This window comes from Herpailurus yagouaroundi, unplaced genomic scaffold (assembly GCF_014898765.1).
Source record: "Herpailurus yagouaroundi ecotype Mexico unplaced genomic scaffold, PumYag 355, whole genome shotgun sequence".
In the NCBI taxonomy this organism is placed as follows: domain Eukaryota; kingdom Metazoa; phylum Chordata; class Mammalia; order Carnivora; family Felidae; genus Herpailurus; species Herpailurus yagouaroundi.
The window spans coordinates 1,436,234-1,459,898 of record NW_024412572.1 but is presented as its reverse complement, the minus strand read 5'-3'; the positions used below and the strand labels follow the sequence as shown (position 1 = coordinate 1,459,898).

The 23,665-nt window shown below is 52.0% G+C and overlaps 1 protein-coding gene across 1 annotated transcript in view; it reads left to right on the top strand.

Moving 5' to 3' along the window:
- The first annotated feature begins 1,144 nt into the window (after positions 1-1,144).
- Positions 1,145-23,665, top strand: part of CLSTN3 (calsyntenin 3) — a 27,892-nt gene continuing 5,371 nt past the window's right edge. Inside the window, exons 1-16 of the mRNA XM_040462984.1 lie at positions 1,145-1,509; positions 3,937-4,059; positions 4,495-4,690; positions 6,355-6,563; positions 6,829-6,978; positions 7,223-7,408; positions 7,865-8,146; positions 8,918-9,030; positions 12,283-12,445; positions 13,130-13,186; positions 13,912-14,069; positions 14,203-14,351; positions 19,223-19,449; positions 19,701-19,871; positions 20,972-21,117; positions 21,358-21,493. Of these exons, the coding sequence (XP_040318918.1) occupies positions 1,446-1,509; positions 3,937-4,059; positions 4,495-4,690; positions 6,355-6,563; positions 6,829-6,978; positions 7,223-7,408; positions 7,865-8,146; positions 8,918-9,030; positions 12,283-12,445; positions 13,130-13,186; positions 13,912-14,069; positions 14,203-14,351; positions 19,223-19,449; positions 19,701-19,871; positions 20,972-21,117; positions 21,358-21,493 (2,530 nt within the window). The 5' untranslated portion in view covers positions 1,145-1,445. The remainder of the gene's footprint in view (positions 1,510-3,936; positions 4,060-4,494; positions 4,691-6,354; positions 6,564-6,828; positions 6,979-7,222; positions 7,409-7,864; positions 8,147-8,917; positions 9,031-12,282; positions 12,446-13,129; positions 13,187-13,911; positions 14,070-14,202; positions 14,352-19,222; positions 19,450-19,700; positions 19,872-20,971; positions 21,118-21,357; positions 21,494-23,665) is intronic.

Genomic DNA, 23,665 nt, shown 5'->3' with positions numbered 1-23,665 from the left:
GTGGGGAAAGTAGGGGTGACAGTCAGTTGGCCAGGAGCCACCGTGAAGAGAATTCTCCAGTGCTGCCTCCCACAACTCCCTCAGACAGCTTCACCGAGTTGGGGCCCCAACTCTGGATTCCAAACTCTTTGTCCAATAGTGCTCTTCCCAAGCACAGAGAAGGTTGTCAGCGCGAGGTACTGGGTTCAAAGTCCAGAGCAGAAAGTGAGGGAGGAGTTTGGTTAGCTATTTTGGAGAATTTTCTGCTCTTTGGCTTGGGACCCAGGGGTTTCCCTCTCCCTCTGAAGTCACGGATGGAACCATCACCCCCCAGTTCCCAGCCTTTGGACAGCCTATGCTTACCAGATGTAGTCCCGTGGCTGGGGCTGCCTAAATTATTGTGTACCTCGCCTCCACCCCCTACCCCTTTCTCTCTCTCTCTCTCTCTCTCTCTCTCTCTCAGACCTACCAACTTCCCTGGCTTCAGAATCAGCTGGATTGGTTCATCATGGTTTAAGGTGGGAAAAGCAGGGAGAGGGAGGCAGAGAGCCTAGGCAATGGAAAAAAATCCCACCTGCTGGTGACTTGTTTCCACAGGTGTGTGTGTGTGTTGGGGGGTACACAAACAGCACACTCTTCCTCCAGTCCCGGAACTCTTTCCACCTCCCTGCTGACCATCCCATGGTTTCCTCAGATACTGGGGCCAGAAACTGAAATGCTACAATCTCTCCGGTTTAGTCTGGGTTTTGCTTCACGGGCTCCCGGGAGGCACGCAGCAGGAACCTGCTGTTGGAAAGGGCTGTGAAAAGAGGTTAATGCAGAGCTGGTGGGGGGGGGGGGGGGGACGTGAATAGTGCCCCTCCTCGCCTCGCTCAGGTCTTCGTTGACGTCTCCCCTTCCCTCCCCCGGGCATCTAGCTTCTCGATTCTCCCAATGTCCCTCTTATTTCCCACCCCCTCTACGGCTTTCCAGCTTCCTCCCCAGCCCCCGCAGTTCCCTTGCGCCCGCAAATTGCAGTCTAGGGAAAAAGCCCTAACACATTCTCCCGCCCCTGCTCCCCAGTCCCATTGGCTCCCTCCCCCGCCCTGCAGCACCTGGGCCCCCCCCGCCACCCGATTGGCCAGAGACCCCATCAATCCTCGCCTGGCTGTGCTGACGTCATCCTGCAGTAGCGGGGATGGGTTGGGAATGAGGGAGAGAGTGAGGACGCCCGGCTCCAGAGCAAACGAGAAGCCTCTGCAAGTCCCCCACCTCAGCCACCCGGGTTGAGGTCTGCCCAGGTCTGCTGTATGGACCAGTGTGGGCGGCAGGCTCCTTTCTGTCTGTGCCCTGCTGCCCCCTAGCTTCCCCCCCACTGCTTGGAGAGCCCCTGCCTCCCTCCCCCAAGGTGGAATCAGCCGGCTAGAGGCTCTCGGGGGAGAGCGATCGCCTGGCCCTGCCCTGCCCTGCCCTGCCCACACCACACCATGACCCTCCTGCTGTTGCCCCTCTTGCTGGCCTCCCTGCTCCCCTCCAGCTCCTGTAACAAAGGTGAGTGAGGTGGGGGAGGGGGCCACTGAAAGAGGGGTATGGGGAGAGCCATGTGGGGGTAGGGGTGGGCAGGGGCTGTTGAAGCTCTCGGGCAAATGACAGGTGTGGGTTCTTGCCACCATCCCCCTTCCCACCCGTTTTCTCGGAGCTGCCCCCTTCTCGGCCTCACATCCCCTTCCCCACACCATCCTCTCTGGTCTGTTTCTACCCATGTGCTTCTCTTGCTCCCGTTTAGTCTTCATTTCTATTCTGGGCTCTCTGCATCCTCTCCCCCCCCCCCCCCCCCCCCTTCAATTTCACCTCGGGGGAGCTATCTCAGGTCTCAGAAGGTCTTGCCCCTGGAGGGTAATGTACATCTCTGGGGGGTTCTCCGTTGTCACTGGGGTGTGCCCGCACTAAGGGTGTGTGGTAGATCCATCTGGTTCATTTCCATCCCATCCTGGATGGAAACAGTTGCTTGCAGCAGCTCAGCAATTCGGAGCACGTATGTTTTGGCGTGTTCCTCTGCGTCCATACCCGGCATACAGCTGGGCTGAGGGTTACCAGAGCTGCCCTCTCTGGCAGACAGCAGATAAATTCAGCTGGGTGAGGCCATCAGAGGGACGAGGGACGAGGGACGAGGGACGAGGGGCGAGGGGCGAAGGGTGAGGGGCTAAGGCTCAGGTAGGTGGAGGAAAGCAGGCAAGGGCAAAAGTGGGTGTGTAGGGGGTGCCAGATGAGCGGTGAGAGGAAAAAGCTGAGGACGACGGACATGAGGTGTGGGAGGGGGGTAAGAAGGAGATGGATGGAAGAGGGTAAAGGTGGAGGCAAAAAAAGAGAGAGGATTGCAAGGGACAGAAGAGGGGGAAGGGGAAGTCGAGGAAGGAAGGGCAGGGAGCCAGCAGCGAGTGAAGGAAAAGAACACAAGGAGAGTCTGTGGCCAAGAGGAGAGGAGCAGGGAGACTGGGGGTGAGCTGTGGAGAAGGCGCCCAGCCCTGGCCCTGCGGCACCACAACCCTTCCATCTTCAGGCTGTGGCTCCTCGCCTCAGTGTCTGACCTCAACCCAGCTTCTTAGCCTCCTGCCACTTCCTGTGCTGCCTTTTGAGCACCATCTTGTGGCTTCCTCCTCTGCCATTCGAGAAGGGGGTTCTGGTGGTCATCTGCTAGAAAGGGGCAGGCATTCCGATACCAGAAGCCTTTTTTTTTTTTTTTTTTTTTTTTTTTTGTGGTGTAGTTGGAGGAAAGACTGGAAGACAGGATTTTTTGCTGACCATGACATCCTGGGGAAGTTTCCTTTTGGTGACTCAGTTTCCCTCTGATGATATGTCTTCTTCCACCCATGTTCCATTGATGGGCCATCATGAATGTGCTTTGGGAGTCTGGGGGCTGGCATGGTGGGATTACATAGAGCAAACGGTGGCAGCTGAGGTGGAGGTGATGTAGAAGGGAAGGGAGCACACTGTGCCTTCCCCAAGGCCCCTCACCGGGCTAGGGGGAGATCGGTCCCGGGGAGGAGACACAAGTGAGCTGAGTCTGGCAAGAGGTAGGGAAATCTAGAGGCCGCGTGAGTCCTGTATCCTTCCTGGCTTGGCTGGTGGTTGAAGGGAAGAAAGGGGTAAGCAAGAAGGAGGACTAACTCATGAGTCTGAATAAGAAGTGGGGGTCAGGGAGTGTGGGGTTTGGTGGCCTTGTGGGGGATGTAGCAATGTGCTGGCTGCGATTGTGCTCTCTTGGGTGTAGGGATGAGAGGCAGGCAGGAGATTTGTCGTGTTTCTAGGCCAGCTCAATAATCCCTTAGGATGTCGGCTGTGCTGGGTCCGGTCATTTGGCATTGATTCCTCACCTCCATCCCTGCCCCTTTCTGTCCCCCTCCTTCTGTCCTATATATTTTCTCTTCTCCTAGGTTGGATGGATTTAGGCTGGGGCTTGGCTTGGAGAAGGGCAGAGTGAGGGGATCAGGACTGAAATGGAGGTGGGGGTGGTGGTGGTGGTAGTGGAGAAGATAAACACGCAGGATCTCAGGAAACGTCTAGATCTTTTTTCTCTAATCTCAACTCTGCCCTTTCCCAGGGCCTTCTGATGGCCCACCACTGCTCTCCGAATCTCCAGTCTCCACTCACTAGCACTTGAAATCCCTCAAGAAAATTCTTTACCCCTTGACCATGTTTCCCAGGGGAGATAGTGGTCCTCCTCCTCCTCCTCCTCCTCCCCCAGCGTAGGCTGTTGCCATGGAAACGGTCTATCCTGCCATGGGCAGAAGGCTGTGACATCCCACAGACCCTCTGACTCCTTTAATGCTGATTTCTTGACCTCAGCCCTTCCTCCTGCACGTGCTTCTGCAGAGGGTGGAAAGGGGGCTAATAGTGGAGTGTAAGTGGGTCGGGGTTGTGCAGGAGTGGAGGGCCAGCTCACAGGTGCGTCCTCTCCTCTCCCTGGGCGGGGGTCAGCCAACAAGCACAAGCCATGGATCGAGGCAGAATACCAGGGCATCGTCATGGAGAATGACAACACGGTCCTGCTGAACCCACCACTCTTTGCCCTGGACAAGGATGCTCCCCTGCGCTATGCAGGTAATTGGGGTTGGGGGATGCCAAGGTGGGTGGGACGGAGAAAAGTGGTTGGGCGGGCAGAGGGCAAGGTGGGGAGAGGGGAGGTCCTGGGAGAGGAGAGCAGAGGAAGTGGGGAAGAGGCCTCGGCAAAGTGGTAGAAGTAGGCTTAAGGATGGTGGCTGAGTACAGGGAGCCAGAGAGAAGGACGCGGGCAGGCAGAGGTTAACTGCATCACGATTTGGTCAGATCTCAGACCCAGTAGCTCTGAGAGGCTGCAGCTTGGGGATGCTGGTGTTGGAGCTATATGTCTGATAATTAACACTGTCACATGTACAAGAGAAGGGACGGGGGTTTGGGAGGAGAGGCGAAGTGGAACAGAGGCGGGGAGGCTGGGCAGAAGGTGCTGGAAGTGGTGAAGGAGAACGAGCCTCATCCCTCCTTACCCCCCTGGGTCAGGTGAGATCTGTGGCTTCCGGCTCCATGGGTCTGGGGTGCCCTTTGAGGCCGTGATTCTGGACAAAGCAACCGGAGAAGGGCTGATCCGGGCCAAGGAGCCAGTGGACTGTGAGACCCAGAAGGAGCACACCTTCACCATCCAGGCCTACGACTGTGGCGAGGGCCCCGACGGGGCCAACACCAAGAAGTCCCACAAGTGAGGAGACCCTTGTCCCCTGCTTCCGGCTGCTGAGCCCTCCCTGCTCCTCCCAAGCCCCTCACCCTCCTCTGTCCATGCTGTCATTGAATACCTACCCCCTCCCCTCTCTGTTCATCGGGGTCCTTTCTTCCAGGAGCTTTCACTCTAGGTGACAGAAACATGTAGAAGAACTCATGGGATCTAATCTTAGTTCCGCCTCTTATGACCTTGGGCAACTTACTTAGCCTTCCTGGATCCGCTTTTACTGCTCTATAAGATGGGGCGAATGACGATCCTCCTTCCTTAGATTGCCGTGAAGAGTAAAGGCAATGGTTTATGTAAAAAGCAGGCACCACAGTGCCTGATGCACGGGAAAGGCTCAGTACATGGGTCATGAGGAGGAGGAGGGGAACGAGGAGGAGGAGGATGAGCACATCAGCACACATCCGGATTTCTTCCCCCTGCCCCACCAGTCTGCAGTGCGTCCCACACTCACATACTCACGATGTACACATGCATGATGCTAGGTGAGGGTGCGCAGGAAATGGCTCCTGCACGGTCAAGCCTGGGGCCTGAGACTCCTATGTCTGTTCCCAGCCAGCTTCTCATCAGAGAATGGGAGAAAGGTTGGCAGTCAGGGTTCCTGGGCCGCTAAGAGGCACTGGTGGCAAACCGCACCTTGTGACTCAGTTTCCCATTTGGAGACAGGACCCTGCCTCTGGGCCCCGGGTGCCTAGATCTTGGTGGGAGGCCACGCTCTGCATGAAAGGCATAGCCCCAGGGCTGTCCGCCCCATGGGCCCCGAGTAGGGGGGCCACACCTGTCAAACACGTTGCACACATGTGCACAGAAGACGGCCCTCTGCTCACGCTCGTGTGGGATGACTTAATGGCTTTTATATAAATACCACTTCCCGGGGCGCCTGGGTGGCGCAGTCGGTTAAGCGTCCGACTTCAGCCAGGTCACGATCTCGCGGTCCGTGAGTTCGAGCCCCGCGTCGGGCTCTGGGCTGATGGCTCAGAGCCTGGAGCCTGTTTCTGATTCTGTGTCTCCCTCTCTCTCTGCCCCTCCCCCGTTCATGCTCTGTCTCTCTCTGTCCCAAAAATAAATAAACGTTGAAAAAAAAATTAAAAAATAAAAAAATAAAAAAAATAAATACCACTTCCCTTCCCCTGGTTGGTTTTAAAGATTTTATTTTTAAGTAGTTTCTACACCCAATGCGGGGCTAGAACTCACAACCCCGACACCAAGAGTTGAATGCTCCACCGACCGAGCCAGCCAGGCGCCCCACCCCCCAGTTGCTTTTAATTTGGCTTTTAATTTGGCTTTTATTCTGTGTCTTCCTCGGTTATCCCGTTGGATCTGACTGTTGTGGAGGAACAACCAGCTGGACGCAAAATTCTGTCTTAGCCCTTGTCTTAGCACCGAACCTATACGACTCTGTACAGGAGTTCTCCAAGTCAGCTGAGGGTGTCCTCTGAAGTTGTCCTTTACCCCTGACATCAGTCACCCCTTCCTGTGTGGTGCCTGGTGCCCTGGAGGGTGGGATGAGCATGCCCACAGCCCTAGGCTCGGGACACACTGGCTCCTGTGTGCTCTGACTCCCTGTCTGCATTCCCCTCTTTGAGTTTTGAGGCCGGCTGACTCTTGCTTGTCCCTCCTTCTGCTCGGGTACTGTGCAGGGCGACTGTGCACGTGCGGGTCAATGACGTAAATGAGTTTGCCCCCGTGTTTGTGGAGCGGCTGTACCGCGCTGCGGTAACTGAGGGGAAGCTGTACGACCGCATTCTGCGGGTGGAAGCCATCGATGGTGACTGCTCCCCCCAGTACAGTCAGATTTGCTACTATGAGATCCTCACCCCCAACACGCCCTTCCTCATCGACAATGATGGTGAGTGCATCCCCTGCGGCCCCGCCCCTGGGCGCCCACATCCCTCCGAACACCCCGGGGGCTGCACTCTCCACTTGTGTCCCTCAGATCCTCTTTCCACACCCGCCTTCCCAATGGAGAGCCTTTTTCCCCCAGACACCTCCTTCCCCGTCTTCTGCTGCCTGATTCACCTGTTGCCCAATTGGCTCACGAGTCCTCCCCTTTCCTCCCTAGCCTTTCCCTGGCGCACCTTACCCTCTTTGTTTTCCCCCCACACCTATCCCAGGAAACATCGAGAACACGGAGAAGCTGCAGTACAGTGGCGAGAGACTCTACAAGTTCACGGTGACAGCTTACGACTGCGGGAAGAAGCGGGCAGCGGATGATGCCGAGGTGGAGATCCAGGTGAAGCCCACCTGTAAACCCAGCTGGCAAGGTGAGGAGCTCCGCGCTGCGCTGTCACCCATCTTGTAAATCATCTCTCACCTGGGTCTCCCTTTTGTCCCTTCTGACAATCCCAGGGCTAGGTTAAGAGCCAGGGAAGAGAGATTTGGGGGCAGGCTTGCAGCTGTCCACCTTGGCTGTCTACCCAAGGGTGTCAGCGGACACGACAATGGCAGAATGGATAAGAGGGGCTGCCTTCCTCTCTCTCCGCTACCCTCTCCCTGTCCCCTGTGCAGGCTGGAACAAAAGGATTGAATATGCACCAGGCGCAGGGAGCCTGGCTTTGTTCCCTGGTATCCGCCTGGAGACCTGTGATGAACCTCTCTGGAACATTCAGGCCACCATAGAGCTACAGACGAGCCATGTGGCCAAGGGCTGTGACCGTGACAACTACTCAGAACGGGCACTGCGGAAACTCTGTGGTGAGTGTGCCCTCCTCTCCCCAGGCTTCTGCCTGACCCTCCTCTGCCTCTTTCCGAAGAATCTGCCTCACATCTTCCCTTGCCCACCCACAGGTGTATATGTGTATATATATATATATATCCACAGAGCTTGTAGCACGTGGTTAACTCCTGTGGCCCCCAAAGCAAATCAATAGGTCATTGGCAATCGTGCATAACCATAATCGTAGCACAAGACAGTCACCAGGTACATTGCGGAACAATGGTAGGGAGAGATGACGAGTTGGAGACTGAGTTCATTGAAGAGCCATTTCTAGAAGAGAGGTCCACCCTCTGGTGTCTTTGAGGGACCAGGAGAGGGGGTGAGACTCGCTGTGGGAAACCTCTCTCCCTCATTTGCTCTTTCCCTGGCTGCTTCCCATTTCCCCATCTGCTGTGTCTCAGCTCTGACACTTGTGCTTTCTGGGGCTTCTGCAGGTGCCGCCACCGGGGAGGTAGACCTGTTGCCCGTGCCCGGCCCCAATGCCAACTGGACGGCCGGACTCTCGGTGCACTACAGCCAGGGCAGCAGCCTCATCTACTGGTTCAACGGCACCCAGGCCGTGCAGGTGCCCCTAGGTGGCACAGCCGGGCTGGGCTCTGGGCCCCAGAACAGCCTCAGTGACCATTTTACTCTGTCCTTCTGGATGAAGCATGGTGTGACCCCCAACAAGGGCAAAAAGGAAGAGGAAACCATCGTGTGTAACACCGTCCAGAATGGTGAGCCTTCCCCAGGCCACTGGTCCGAGAGTGACGAAACTGGCTTTTTATCCTGTTTCTGTCACCATCCCAGTTTGTGGCTGTGGACAGGCCACTGCCTCTTTCTTCATTTGTAAGAGGTGGTGCTGGCTTTGGTGCTCCCTGAAGCTGTGTGGTTTACTGCCTGCATGAGTTGAGACCTTGCTTCCTCTCAGAGGGCAATGGGACTGCTCACTGCCCTTCTCACCTGCAGTTGCCCAAACCCGCTGCCTCCCACCATGTGGTAGGCTGCTCCCCAGTCTACTCCCATTAAAACCTGTTCACTGCAGTGGAGAAGCCTGGATAGTGGTGTGCCCCATTCTTCCTCTCCTACCACTAATCCCGTCCTCCTCTTTGAAGGGCTAGTTGGCTCCGTTTCCAAGTCCCCATCTTCCTTCAACTGCATAGCACGTCCTTCCTAGGAGGGCTCAGTCTTGACCTGACCTCTCATTTCTGCCACTTCTCCGAGCTCACTTCTCTTGACCTAAGAAGGGTTGTCACCCATGTATTAACCAAAGGAGTAGTAGAAATCTGGGTGGGAACAGGCTGCCCAGTGTTGCACCTTGGCCGATCAGAATGCTCGAGAAGCCCTAGTTATCGCTTGGCCTGGACTCCGTGCATGTGTCAGAGAGAAAGAGAAGAGACACTAGGGAATACGGGAGGGAGAGCACCTAAGAGAGTAATGAGAGTAATGAGAACCTGTTCTTGCCTCAGGCCCTGTGTTTGACCCCTGTCTCTGTCCTCTCTCCTCAGAGGATGGCTTCTCTCACTACTCGCTGACCGTCCATGGCTGCAGAATTGCCTTCCTCTACTGGCCTCTGCTTGAGAGTGCCCGCCCAGTCAAGTTCCTCTGGAAGCTGGAGCAGGTGAGGCCAGTGCCAGGCTCCTGGGAGAGCTGGGTGGATGGAAGGAGGGTCCCGGGACCAGGGTTGGCATTTTCTGCATTGCCCTGGGCCCCTCTTCATGCTCCACCTTCAGTTCCTGACCATTCTACTCCCAGGTTCTCTGGTTCTTTTCCAAGGCTTGTCTCCTGCAGGAAGCACTCCAAGATTAAAAGGAATTTGGGAGCACATTACTACTAACACCATATCCAACCAACTATCTTTTCCCGCTTGTTTGATTTCATCTCTTTCTTACCTAGAACCTTAACAGTGCATATCCCTGACTCTCAAGCAGTTAGCATGCTGTAGTAAGCGAGAAAGTAAGTAATTCTGGGGGACGCAGCCAGGGGAACTCACTAGCCAAGAAATCCCTATTAGTATGTCTAAATCCCAGTTTCTTGGCCTATTAAATGGGAATAATATGAACTTTAATTAAAAACATTTTTTTTAATGTTTTATTTATTTTTAAGACAGAGAGACAGAGCATGAGTGGGAAGGGGCAGAGAGAGAGGGAGACACAGAATCTGAAGCAGGCTCCAGGCTCTGAGCTGTCAGCACAGAGCCCAATGCGGGGCTCGAACTCACGGACCGTGAGATCATGACCTGAGCTGAAGTTGGACACTTAACCAACTGAGCCACCCAGGTGCCCCAATAATATGAACTTTATATCCGAGGGTTGTTGCAGGAGCGAATGATGGACTAGACCTTGTAGGCAGGAAGGATGTCAATTTTCACTATTATTATGCATGATTATGAAGGATAAATAAAAACGGACAAAAAATATGTAAAATCCTCTCTTGAGTCGACAGTTACAACCTCTTCTTTACTCGCCCTGTAAGCTGACCGTGAGGACCAATGGGGACTAATTTGAGTTCCCATCTCCTTCTACTTTTCTTGCAGGCCCCAGTAGAGTGGCTGAGTAAGCAAATAGCTGCAAAAAGGCAGGAAGTGGAAGAGAGAGAAAGAGAAAGGAGGGGCCTAGAAAATCCACAGACTGGATAATTGAGGGCTGTCTACAAAAGCTTTTGCTTTCCCTGGTACTCTGTGAAGGAGACAGTCTGCCATTTGCTGCTTCTTGATCTTTCCCTCTTGTTGCTAATGTTAGCAACATCTGTTTTTCTTTTATTTTCCTTTATTTATTCAACACATGTTAAATATCAAGTACGTGTCTGCCATTCTGCTTGGTTCTAGGGATACAGTGGAGTATAAGGGAAAGAAAATATTTGCCTTCTTTGAGCTTACATTTTAGTTGGAGAGGTAGATTTTTAGAAAGTAGGGAGACATATGTAAATGGTAAATTGTGATGAATTCTCTGAAAGAACAAGCAGGGACTGAAGTAGAGAGTGGGGGAGGACAAAGAGGGGGAATTCACTTTAGATCTAATGCTCAGGGAAGTCCTGATGGAGGTGAAATCTAAGTTTTGTTCTAAAGGATGGGAAATAGCTGAGAAGAAAGTGTTCTAGGCAGAGGGAAGGGCTGATGCAAAGGCCCTGAGGCAGGAAAGCGCTTTGCCTGTTCCAAGCATGGGAAGAAGGTCAGTGGGCTGGAATACAATGAACAAGGGGGAAAGACTGGACATGAGGTTGGAGAGCTGGGCAGTGATCAGGTTGTGCAATGGACTTTGTCCAGCTGTAGTTTGTTTAGATTTTTTTAAGGTTAGGTTTTCTTTTTAATGTTTTATTTATTTATTTTTGAGAGAGAGAGAGAGAATGTGAGCAGGGGAGGGGCAGAGAGAGAGGAGGACAGAGGATCTGAAGCAGGCTCTGTGCTGACAGCAGAGAGCTCAATGTGGGGCTCAAACTCAAGAACCATGACATCATGACCTAAGCTGAAGTTGGACACTTAACCAACTGAGCCACCCAGGTGCCCCAGTTTGTTTAGGTTTTGTCCTGTAAGAGGTAGGAAGCCTTTTGAAGGCTTTAAAGCAGGGAGGTGATCCAATCAGATCAGATTTATATCTGCAACTCTAATCAGATGTGTATTTTTATTTATTTATTTATTTAAAAAAAAATTTTTTTTTCAACGTTTATTTATTTTTGGGACAGAGAGAGACAGAGCATGAACGGGGGAGGGGCAGAGAGAGAGGGAGACACAGAATCGGAAACAGGCTCCAGGCTCTGAGCCATCAGCCCAGAGCCTGACGCGGGGCTCGAACTCACGGACCGCGAGATCGTGACCTGAGCTGAAGTCGGACGCTTAACCGACTGCGCCACCCAGGTGCCCCTCAGATGTGTATTTTAAGAAGATCCCTTTGGCAACTATGGGAGGAACTTATTGAAAAGACATAAAAAGGTAAAGACCCAGACAAGACTGTTGCCATGGTAAGGTTGAGGACTGGACTGATGCATGGAATTATAAAGAACTGCACAGAAATCCACAGCTTTTGGCTCTGTTTGGATCTGGGATCAACAGCACTGCTGATGGGTCGGATGTGTAAGGTGATGGAAAGAGAAGGATCAGAGGCATCCTGTAGGTCATCCGTTTGAGCAACTGGATGGACAGTGGAGTGTTGATGCTGCCCCAGGGAAAAAGTGAGGAAATTGGGAAGGGGTGTGGGCTTCTGTCTTACACATGTTAAATTTGAGACACCTCTGAGACATCCAAGTGGAGAGCCCAGGGTTCAAAGGAGAGCTCTGGGCTGGAGATGCACATTCTGGAATTAACAGCGTAAATATGGTATCTGAACTCATGGGAACAGATGAGGTAACTCCTAGGAAGAGTGTGTAGAGAGAAAAGGGAGAAAAAGGGCCTAGGTTGGACTGTGAGGCATTCCAGCACTTGGAAGCTAATAAGGCAGAGAACTGGCTACCCCTCATTCCTCTGACCATCCCCCACACCCATCTTGATTGACCCTAGGAGAAACTGCCAAGGAGAGCGGGTTTGTTTTACTGTTGGGATACAAACTGCTGTGGACCTTCCAGTGCCATGCGTACATACAGTTTTGGGCAAAAAATTATTCAGAAAATAGTGTGTTACTTCTCTTAGGAATGTTTATAGTTTTAGAGATTTTGCCTGAAGAACGGAATTTTAGGTACCTACTTGGTTGGTGCCTGATAGATTTTGGGCAGGGATGTTATTTCCTGAGCTGGGTAGGCAACAATTCACTAGTAAGCCCTGCTGATAGAGCTGAGAATATAAGGGACTGTACCCTGTCTCCCAGGAGAAGGGGCAGTGCCTTGTGTTAGTTCCCTGGAGATAAAGCACCTGAGGGTTCTTACCCTTACACTGCTTTGCCAGGTCTGTGATGATGAATGGCACCACTATGCTTTGAACCTGGAGTTCCCCACAGTCACGCTTTATGCCGATGGCATCTCATTTGACCCTGCCCTCATCCATGACAATGGTCTCATCCACCCGCCCCGAAGGGAACCTGCTCTCATGATTGGGGCCTGCTGGACTGGTAAGTCCCTCTGAGCTTCTCAGTGAAGACACTGAAGGTTGGAGCCTTTAGAAAGTTAGGATTAATGAAGGAGCAAGGGTAGCCTGACTTCATGCATCTCTCCTTACAGTTGGGCATGGTGACTCAGAGAGATCTCTGTGGAGGAGACCACAGGACCCCCCCCCCCCCCCAACCAGTATCTCCCACCTGTTCAACTGGTCATTACCTCAGGCATCACCAGAATCTCTCTTTCTGTAACTTTGGCCAATGCCCACATTGTTCCATCAAAGAGATGATGTCCACAGTGCATTCCTTTGCTGGAGGCCAGTAATACCAGTAATACTTCAGAGAGTTCTCAATCTTCCTTAAGCTACTTCTTTCATTTTTTTTCCCTTCTGGGAACTTGGGTGCATGCCTGCGTTTGTGCATGCCTGTGTGTGTGTGTGTGTGTGTGTGTGTGTGTGTGTGTGTGTGCGCGCGCGTGTGTGTGTGTGTGTGTGTGTGTCTTACCAAAGCCCTTGTGTTTTCTCAGCCATGTATTTGGGGGCTGGTTTTTAACAGAAGCTGGAGAGATTGAGATGTGAAATTGGTGAACGGGTTGCAAGCCCTACATTGGCGGGGAGAGAACAGGGAAGACCCCCTTCTTCCTTGCGGTCAGTCTGTCCCCACAACACTGAATTCATTGCTACTTTTTTTTTCCTCCAGAGGAGAAGAACAAAGAGAAGGAAAAGGGAGGAGACAACAGTACAGACACCACACAAGGTACTATGTGCATAAGAACTGGAGACCAGAGAGCTCTCACCTTAACTTTTCTGTGCTATGCTCCTGACTCCACCCCAACCCCAAATCCCAGCCAGCCTCATAGTTACTGCTGCACATGCCACCAGGGGGCAGAGCCTCCATGAACTACTGCAGGGCAGGGCTCCCTTGGAGAGGTAAGGCCAGATGGAGCTTGGTGGCCTCCTGAGTGTCCCTTCCTGCTCACAGAAGGAAGTGGGAGAGTTCTCTTGCTGGCTTTCCACGTAGCAGATCGTGGGAGGCAGGAGGTGGTCCCACACAGGGAGATCTGGGCATCTGTGAAGCTCCACACGTTCCCCTGGGTCCCCTTGCATGCCCTGTGACCATGTCCTCTTGCCCTCCCCTTCTTTTCCTCCATGGGCTCCTCTTTCCTCCCTTTGGTCCCACTTTCCTCCTTCCCTTTCTCCCTCTCCTGGGGGGCTTTTCTCATTTCTGTTGCTTCTGTTTTTCACCCTTCTCTTCTCCTTGGATTTATTCCCTCTTCTGTCCTCTTTTCTGCATTCTCCGTTCCCCCCCCCCCCCCCCACCGCCTCACGTCCTGGTCTCTTCTTTCCTTTTCATTTCCACATTTCTCCTTCTTACACTTTTACTCCAGCCTTCTGCCCTTTCTTTCTGCCCCATTTCCTGCTCCAGCTGCCTCTCCCCTCACCTGCTCTTACCTCCCTTCCGTCCCTGTGTTCCTGCCCTAGGAGACCCCTTGCCGATCCACCACTACTTCCATGGCTACCTGGCTGGTTTCAGCGTGCGCTCAGGCCGCCTGGAGAGCCGCGAGGTCATCGAGTGCCTCTATGCATGTCGGGAGGGGCTGGACTATAGGGATTTCGAGAGCCTGGGCAAAGGCATGAAGGTATCGCCCCTTCCTCTAGCCCTGTCCTTCCGGGCATGCCCCCTGCCCCCGACCTCTGCCCACCTCTCTCCCTCTGCTCCCTTCCTCTCCCACCTCCTGGTCCTGCTCTCAGCTGTCTGTGTCTGGGGCCCAGGTCCACGTGAACCCCTCGCAGTCCCTGCTCACCCTGGAGGGGGATGATGTGGAGACCTTCAACCATGCCCTGCAGCATGTGGCTTACATGAACACTCTGCGCTTTGCCACGCCTGGCGTCAGGCCCCTGCGCCTCACCACTGCTGTCAAGTGAGTGTTGGGTGGGGCGGGCAAATCACAGCGCAGAGGTAGACGGTGTCAGAACTCCTTGGTCTCAGAGGTCACCCAGGGCTAGGCGCACCTCCGTCACCGTATGGATGGGGAGATTGGGCCCCCAAAACAACTGACCTGCTCAGTTGACAGCCACGTTTGTAGAAGAGCCTGGACTAGACTCGGATTTAAACAACGGACTCATTACTCTTTCCACTAACCACCCTTCCAGGACCCTGGGCTTTTAATTTTCTCTGTGCCTCTTTGCTGATACGTAAAGTGGTACAGAGAAGGTACTGGATTGGGAGCTGGGAGATCTGATGTTGCTTCTGACACTGTCTTAATCGCCTGGATGACCTTGAGCAAATAGCTCTAGTTGTTTCACCTGTTTTCATCTCGATTCAGCAAGCCCTTGCAAGATCAAATAGGATCATTGGAGTCTAGGGATTGGTAACCTGTGGCCCTGGGGCCAAATCTGGCCTGTTGCTTGCTTTTGTAAGTAAAGTTTTATTAGAACACAGCCATTCCCATTCATTTGCATATTATTTCACAGTATGACGGCAGGGCTAGCGGTTGGGACAGTCTGTATGGTCCCAAAAGCCAAAAATATTTATTGTCTGGCCCTTCACTGAAAGTTTTCTGGCCTTTGAATGCTAAGTAAATAATTTTAATTCTTTAAAAGAAAAGTTGTACATTATTTTCAAGGTTTGAGTATGTTGCTAAACATGCAGAATAACTGAGAGGCACCTGGGTGGCTCAGTTGGGTGAGTGTCTGACTTTGGCTCAGGTCATGATCTTGTGGTTCGTGAATTCAAGCTCCACATCAGGCTCACTGCTATCAGCACAGAGCCTGCTTCAGATCCTCTGTCCCTCTCTCTCTGCCCCTCTCCTGTTTGCACTCTCTCGAAAGCAAAGAAAACATTTTTAAAAATGCAGAATAACTGAGAGGTCATGAAAGCATAATAGTTATGGACACAGAGTCTGTTATGTACTGGCTTTTTGCACTGAGCAAACGCTATAAAACAGGGATAACAATAGAATCTAACTCCTGGGATTGTTTTGAGAGCTAAATGATACAGTCCAGATTGACCACCTAGCCCGGTGCCTATTCCGCCAATGCTGGCTATTTTCACCCCCTAGAATGTTTGCGGGGCAGTTTTTAGGAGATACTGCTATCTGGTGGGCGGATTACACAATGCGGGAGACTAGATTCCTGAGCAAGCATGCCTTTCTCCCCTACTGTGCCTCGGTTTCTCCATAAGCAATCTGAAGATAAATATCTCTGGCTTGTTCCTATCCTGGGAAGGGTGGCTTTAGAGAGGAGAGAGAGGAGAGGGCTCTGAGCCCTACACAGTGACTGGGCATGATTATCAGGCCTCACAATTACAGCTCTGGAAGGCAGAGGCAGCAGCTTTTGGGAATCGGGCTGCTAGCCCACGGGGGTGGTCACAGTGTGGAGCTGAAGGCCACAAGTAGCTGGGGTCATGTGGGCACAGACCAGAGCTGAGCGTGCAGCCCACCACGTTCTAGCCAGAACTCAAGTTGTTAAAAGGGCAGTCGTGCAGCTATGAAGGGTTTAACCCACTAGAAACCGAGTAATTGCCTCCTCACCTTCACTCCGCTCAGAAGCCACATCAAGGGAGGGCGCTGTCTTTTGGCTTATGGTGGAGCTTTGCAAGGGGAGGGGAGTCCCACAGTGGGAGGAGGTGACATCCTTTGTGGATGGACTCAGCCGAATTCCTCCTACCTCTTTCATGCCTGGGGAGAGGCTTATCCACCAGCTAGGAACCTGACTTTGATCCTTTAGTGGGGGAGGGGGCCTTGTTTTCTTTGTGAGAGCTCTCAGTTTTTCCGTTTGTAGAGCTATCATGTGGTTAGTGCTACCGTAATACTTCCTTGAGGTCACTGGAGAAAATATAGGTGTGTGTGTGTGTGTGTGTGTGTGTGTGTGTGCGCGCGCGCGCCTGTGTGCACGTGCACGCACCTGCACCTGCTTATGCACATGAGTGAAAGAGAGAGAGACCTCCTCTTCTCTGATACACATCCTTGCCCTAGTCCACGTGGCTTCCCCAAGTTCCAGGGTTCAGTTCTTGAAGCTCTGTCCGTTGAAAGCCAGATTTATCTATTTGGTCAACGCAGACTTTCCCTAAGGTATTTTGTCCCCCTACCTCTTTCTTGGAGAGCCCGCCTCCTTTGTGGCATTAGCCCCTGAACAAATGGCTACCACATCTTTTTTCTCTAGCTTTGTCTTTTTCCCATAGCCCTTAAATTTCTGCTTGCTATAACCTCTATCTAGAAAGTTCTGCCAGCACCTCACAGAAACGAGCTCAAGACGGAATAATGGCCTTCAATATCCAAACGTGCCCTTCCCCCTGAATTCTCCATTTCTGTAATGGTGTCTCTGCCCTTGCGGTTAACCTCTGAGTCATCTTGGATTTCTCCCTATCTATCCTCCACGCTCTGTCCGTTGCCAGGTCACCCTGATCCTGCCTGTGCTGGGTGCTGGGAATCTGTCTCCTCTTTTTCCATTTCTGCTGTTATTACTCCAGCCCCGTCTCTGATTACCTCTTGCCCAGCCTATTGCCATAATCTCCTAATGAGTTGACCTATCTCTAGTATTCTAACTTCACCAGAGGCTAGGTTAGTGGTCATAAATCAGAATTTTCATCCTCATTATTTCCTGATGTAGAATTTAATGACCTCCCCTTGGCCAGTGCTCAAAATTTGCACTCAAAGCCTTCAACCATCTGACCCCAGATTTCTGCCTCATGTTCCTTCGTTCCCCTTGGTACCCTCCTCACTACCCATTCTATGGTCTACCTTCTGCCTAGCGAAGTCCTACCCTCCTTCAAAGGCTATCTCAGTTGCTACTTCCCTTGATTATTCCTATCCTCCCTGGCCAAATGCCCCATTCCCATCCTAGCCAGAAATAACCTTTGCCTCTCTAAACCCTTGTGATTTTTTGTTTGTTCCACTTACACGATGGTGACCATATTTGCCCTTATTTTAAGGTTGTGTGCCATATATAACTAAGCTCTAGACCAGATCATCAGTGCCTTCAGGTCAGGGCCGGCCCCCTGTTCCCCTTTGGGTCCCCTTTGGATTGCTCATTGCAGTGGGGATGTCTGTTGGAGTCTGGGCTTTCAAGGTCAGCTTAGGTGGTTTTCCAGGAGGCTTTGATCTGGGCCCCTCAGAATGACCGTGCAGATTCTTGGGCCCCACCCCTTGTGGCACAGGAACTCTGCAAGCTGTGGGCATTGGCAGCTTCAGGGGCTTTGAGTTCATCGTATCTGCTGAGGTTACCCTTCCCGTTTTGGCTCCTGCAGTCAAGCTGGGCATTTCAGTTAGCACAAGCATATGGACCACAGGCCCTGCTCCTGTGCTACTAACTTCCTTGTGAAGGCTGCTTGTTCAAGGGGTGCTTCTTTTTTTTTTTTAATTCTTTTTTTTAACGTTTATTTATTTTTGAGACAGAGCATGAATGGGGGAGGGTCAGAGAGAAGGAGACACAGAATCGGAAACAGGCTCCAGGCTCCGAGCTGTCAGCACAGAGCCCGACGCGGGGCTCGAACTCACGGACTGCGAGATCATGACCTGAGCCGAAGTCGGCCGCTTAACCAACTGAGCCACCCAGATGCCCCAGGGGGTGCTTCTTTATAAATAAATCAGACTGGTGCAAACCCAGGCGCCAAATAGTGGCTGTGATTCAGCGGAAAGAGTGGGATCTTGGCATAAGAACTGTGGGTTTAAGCCTTGACTCTGATGCCTATTTCTTTTTCTAAAAAAAATTTTTTTAATGTTTGTTTCTTTTTGAGAGAGAGAGAGACAGCGTCTGAGTGGGGGAGGGGTAGAGAGAGAGAGGGAGACACAGAATCAGAAGCTCCGGGCTCTGAGCTGTCAGCACCGAGCCCAATGCGGGCTCGAGCTCATGAATCGCAAGATCATGACCTGAGCCGAAGTCGGATGCTTAACCCACTGAGCCACCCAGGCGCCCCTGTTGCCTATTTCTTGTGTGGCCAAGATGCTTGATCATCTTTGGTTTCCTACCCCTTTTCCACAGGTTGAAATAAGGTTGCATGAAAGAGTATGTGTAAACGCTTCAGAAACCAGCAGGTGTGATGAGAAAGTGAGGTGTCATTCTGATCGATTGGCAAAGGATGGGGCAGGAGGTGACCCTGGGAGCGCCTTCCTGAGCAGCTGTGCTGTGCATTGGTTGGCCTGGCTGAGTGCTTGAGGGAGTCTGTCCTGGTGCCAAGGTCCACGAGGCTTCACGGGACCATGGATGCAGGTCCGAGATTGTCACATTAGCTCACCGACCAAAGGAGGTTTCTCTGATCTTGAAGGGAAGAAACACCTTCTTGAATGGAAGACACACAAAGGAGGAGGACATCCTTGGATAGGCTCCCCCACCACATCCTTCCCCTCCACTTTTGTTGTTGAGTATTTTTGGGGCATGTGTCTGCCATGTGTTTTACGGAACACACTTCTTAATTCAAATCTCCTGAGTAAGGAACTGTGTATGTGTAAACATTTTGGCAAGTTCGGTTTGTGAAATGAAATTTGATAGGTGTTCCATAGTCTTAGGTCAGGGCGTTGGTGATGTGATCACCTCTGCAGGTCTGGGTTGCCTGATCTGTCTCTGACCCTTTCCCACAGTGGCATCTTCCCAGGAAAGGGTATCTCCTCTCCAGCTTTGCCCCGGTGGGGTAGTTGTGCTGCGACAGGGACACTATCCCTCTTTCCTCCCGTCCCCTCCCTGACGTGGGGTGCTCTGTTGTAGAGATGGACGCCCGGAGGGATGAAACAGAATAGGGATCATTAGACAGGAGGTGTTGGGGTCACAAGCTGCCTCTCTCCCCTCTGCTCTGCAGGTGCTTCAGCGAAGAATCCTGTGTCTCCATCCCCGAAGTGGAGGGGTACGTGGTGGTCCTTCAGCCCGATGCCCCCCAGATCCTGCTGAGTGGCACTGCTCATTTTGCTCGCCCGGCTGTGGACTTTGAGGGACCTGAGGGGATCCCCTTGTTCCCCGATCTTCAAATCACTTGCTCCATTTCCCACCAGGTGGAGGCCAAAAAGGATGAGAATTGGCAGGGCACAGGTAAGGATGACTCCAGGGAGTGAGATCATCCCGAGAAGGATGTCCACAACTGGAGTGACTTCATCCCACATTCGCTTGTCTGGAACCACTTACATGGGGCATAGAGCCGGGAGGAGGCCTGTGGGTGTGAGGAAAGTGCTGGGTAATGACGTTCTTGAAGATGCTGCCGACTGCTCTCGGGTAATGAGCCTGGAAAGGGAGGAAGCATGGCCCTGTGGCTCTGATCCCGATCCCGACTCTCTCCCATCCAGTGACAGACACACGCATGTCAGATGAGATCGTGCACAACCTGGATGGCTGTGAGATTTTTCTGGTCGGGGATGATCTGGACCCCGAGCGGGAAAGCCTGCTCCTAGACATGGCGTCCTTGCAGCAGCGAGGGCTGGAACTCACCAACACGTCTGCCTACCTCACCATTGCCGGTCAGTGGGGACTGAGTGCCTGTCCTCTTTTTCTGTGTGCGTCCCTCCCCAGTATCAGGTATCTAGGAATTGGAGAGGGTCCTCCTCCCAGGTCCCCAGGGATAGAGGCAAGTGCCATCTTGTACCTTCCCAGACTGGAAGCTCCTCAGGCTTCCAGATTGCCCCTAGAGGAGGTGTGCTGGGGTTCAGGCTCCCAAGTGGTTCTTTCTCCCCGCTTCTCTCTATAGCCTGGCTCCCCTCTGCTGCTCCCTCCTCCTGTGGCTCAGCCTTCTCTGACGAGCCTTCGATCCTCTAGCTGTTTGGTCCTAGCCATCTTCTCTACACCTTCCATCTCTCTGATCTCATGTACACACCAGATCTTTATAAATTTTTTTTTTAATGTTTATTTATTTTTGAGACAGAGAGAGAGCATGAACGGAGGAGGGTCAGAGAGAGAGAGAGGGAGACACAGAATCTGAAACAGGCTCCAGGCTCTGAGCTGTCAGCACAGAGCCTGACGGGGGGCTTGAACTCACGGACCGCGAGATCATGACCTGAGCCGAGGTCGGACGCTTAACCAACTGAGCCACCCAGGCACCCCCACACCAGATCTTTAACTCGCGTGCTCACGTCGTAGTGAATCATGGCCATGACTTGGTAGCTTTCAGAGGAAACCTGCTATTCTCTGAAGGAAACCTCCATAGGTGGGGATGGGAGAAGCTGGTCATAACTGGCCCCCTCCTGTTTCCATCCCCTTCCAGAACCTCACCGAGGACTTCTGTATTTTCCCCTCTCTCCGTTTCCCCTCTGCTGGCCTCCTCCCTTCTGTCTTGCAGGGGGTCCTTAATGCCTTCTCTCCATCTCTACCCAGAAGCCGCAGAGTTTTCAGAGAAGAGCAGAGCAGGAAATGGACCCCAGTCACTCTCTCCCAATCAGTCAGAGCCGGGCTGGGGGCGGAGGGGTACATCTCTTGGGAGAACTCAGGTCATTCCCCTGCTGAGGCGCTGGACCGACCCATTCTGTGGCTGCGTCTGCTCTCAGCTGGTGGGAGTCTGAGAGAGAGGGGCCTGCCGGGCCCTTTTGGCCGGCTCCCCGCCCTGAGCTGCTTCCTCGTCCCCCAGGGGTGGAGAGCATCACTGTGTACGAAGAGATCCTGAGGCAGGCTCATTATCGGCTGCGACACGGAGCTGCCCTCTATGCTAGGAAATTCCGGCTGTCCTGCTCAGAAATGAATGGCCGTTACTCCAGCAATGAATTCATCGTGGAGGTATTCAGAGAGTCTCCTTCCCTCCCCTCCTCCCCCACTAGCGAGGAGCCCTGGAGGAGTGGACTGAGACCCATAGTTGGCGGGAATGGACATTGCAGCACGGAGGAGCCCAGAACCTGTCTGCTCAGAGGGGGAGGAGCTGTGGGGCATGGTTAGCAGATGGCCTCTAGTGAGGTGGGACAAGACTCTAGTGGATAGGAATAGGAGAGGCGGGTGCCCACTGAGCTCTCCCTCCCCCAGGTCAATGTCCTGCACAGCATGAACCGGGTCGCCCACCCCAGCCACATGCTCAGCTCCCAGCAGTTCCTGCACCGCGGCCACCAGCCCCCTCCTGAGATGGCCGGACACAGCCTGGCCAGCTCCCACCGAAACTCCAGTACGTAAGAGTGCTCGGGGCCAGGCAGGGCAGGGAGGGTGGCGGGGGGTGGGCTGGGCACGGGCATCCTCTCTCCTCTACCACTGGGAGTGGGGCAGGCTGGTGGAGCTATGGTTTTGTTCCCTGTGCTGACTTAACTGATCACTCTCTTCCAATCCCTGTAACCCCTGGACCATTAACTTTCCCTCCCGAAGAATATGAGTCAATGTCATTCATCGCTGGGGTGCTCATGTCTGGAATCATAAAGTCGGTGTGGGGTTTAGGCGCCTTTTTTGTTCCTGCTCCCTCCCCCAGGAATATCAAACTAGCCCTGGACCTAGTGAAGCCATCAAGTATTTATGAAGCACCTACTGTGTACTAGCACTGTCCTAAAGTGGTATTAGGGACATAGAAGAATTATGGGTTAGATACAGTCTCTATCCTCAAGGAGAAAGTTGGGGCTAATACGTGTGTAATTATGTGCTATCTATAATGTCATAAGTCTTTTTTTTTTTTTTTTAATGCTTATTTTTGAGAGAGAGAGAGAGAGAGAGAGGGAGAAAGAATGAGAATGAGCGGGGGAGGGGCAGAGAGTGAGGGAGACTCCAGACTCTGAGCTGTGAGCACAGAGTCAGATGAGGGACTCAAATTCACCAACTGTGAGATCATGCCCTGAGCCAAAGTCGGATGCTTAACTGACTGAGCCACCCAGGCGCCCCTATAATGTCATAAGTCTTTCTAACGCCAAGTGTGCAACTTGGCAAAGTATTAAATCCAGCTGGAGAGCTGCCCTCATGTTCCCTGGCCGTGGCACTTTACCAGTGATGCGAGTTTTAATTTCCAATTTAAGAGTTGGTTTATTGTAGAAAAACTAGAAACTACAAGTATGAAGAAGAAAAATCAGCCATAATTCCACCCCAGAGAAGAAGCCATTGTTAATGTTCCTTTTTTTTTTCCTATGCTTTATTTTTTTTTTTTCAAAGTTGGGATCAAACTATTTTACTTAACCTGGTATTTACACATAATATTATGAAATGAGTTTTTTTCCACATACTAAACACTGTAAAATGATTCTGTTGATGCCAAAAATGATTTTTGGAATCCCTTTTAGAATTGCTTTCAAAGCCTATTTACATGATGCATTTATGTTTATTACTTCTTAGATATGCTTTGCTTTTGACCCATTTCAGTTTTACCCAATTTCATCATCCACTTTTGTCAGAGTTGGCTCTGGATATCATTTTAAGTTCTTAAATATACAAACCCACAAAGGGCACAGGTTTGTCACTTTTGAAAAAAGCTGAAAGGTGTATCACAGGCTCTGAAGGCAATTCCCTAAAGAATTCTGAAAATGCTTCCTTGAAAAAGCTCATTTCAATACATACAATAATAAGAATATTGAACACATCAGTGTGTGCCATGAGCTTTTCTACATATTGACTCATTTAGTCATTACAAACAGCAAATGAAATGGGTACTAGCATTATCCCTTTTAAAGGGGAGGGAATGGAAGCCCAGAGAGGTTAAGCATTTTTTTTTAATGTTTATTTATTCTTCAGAAAGAGAGACAGAGCACGAGCAGGGGAGGGGCAGAGAGAGAGGGAGACACAGAATCTGAAGCAGGCTCCAGGCTCCAAGCTGTCAGCACAGAGCCCAACGTGGGGTTTGAACTCACAAACCTGTGAGATCATGACCTGAGCCGAAGTCGGATGCCTAACCGACTGAGCCACCCAGGGGCCCCATAATTTTTTTTTTTTTTTACATTTATTCATTTTTGAGAGACAGAGGGAGACAGAGCACAAGCGGGGAAGGGGCAGAGAAAGAGGGAGACACAGAATCTGAAGCAGGCTCCAGGCTCTGAGCTGTCAGCACAGAGCCCAACGCAGGGCTTCAACTTAGAAACCTGTGAGATCATGACCTGAGCCAAAGTCGGATGCTTAACCGACTGAGCCACCCAGGTGCCCCGAGAGGTTAAGCATTTTATTCAAGATCACACAGCTAGGAAGTGGTAGGAGCCAGGATTCAAATCTAGGTGGCAGGATTCCAGAGCCTGTGCATTACTGTGCATTAACCATTGACCTCCATACCTTCTCCATTTATGCTTGATGCTTGTCCGCTCTTCCTTTTCTTCCTTCCTCTTTCTTTTTCTTTCTTTCTTTCTTTCTTTCTTTCTTTCTTTCTTTCTTTCTTTCT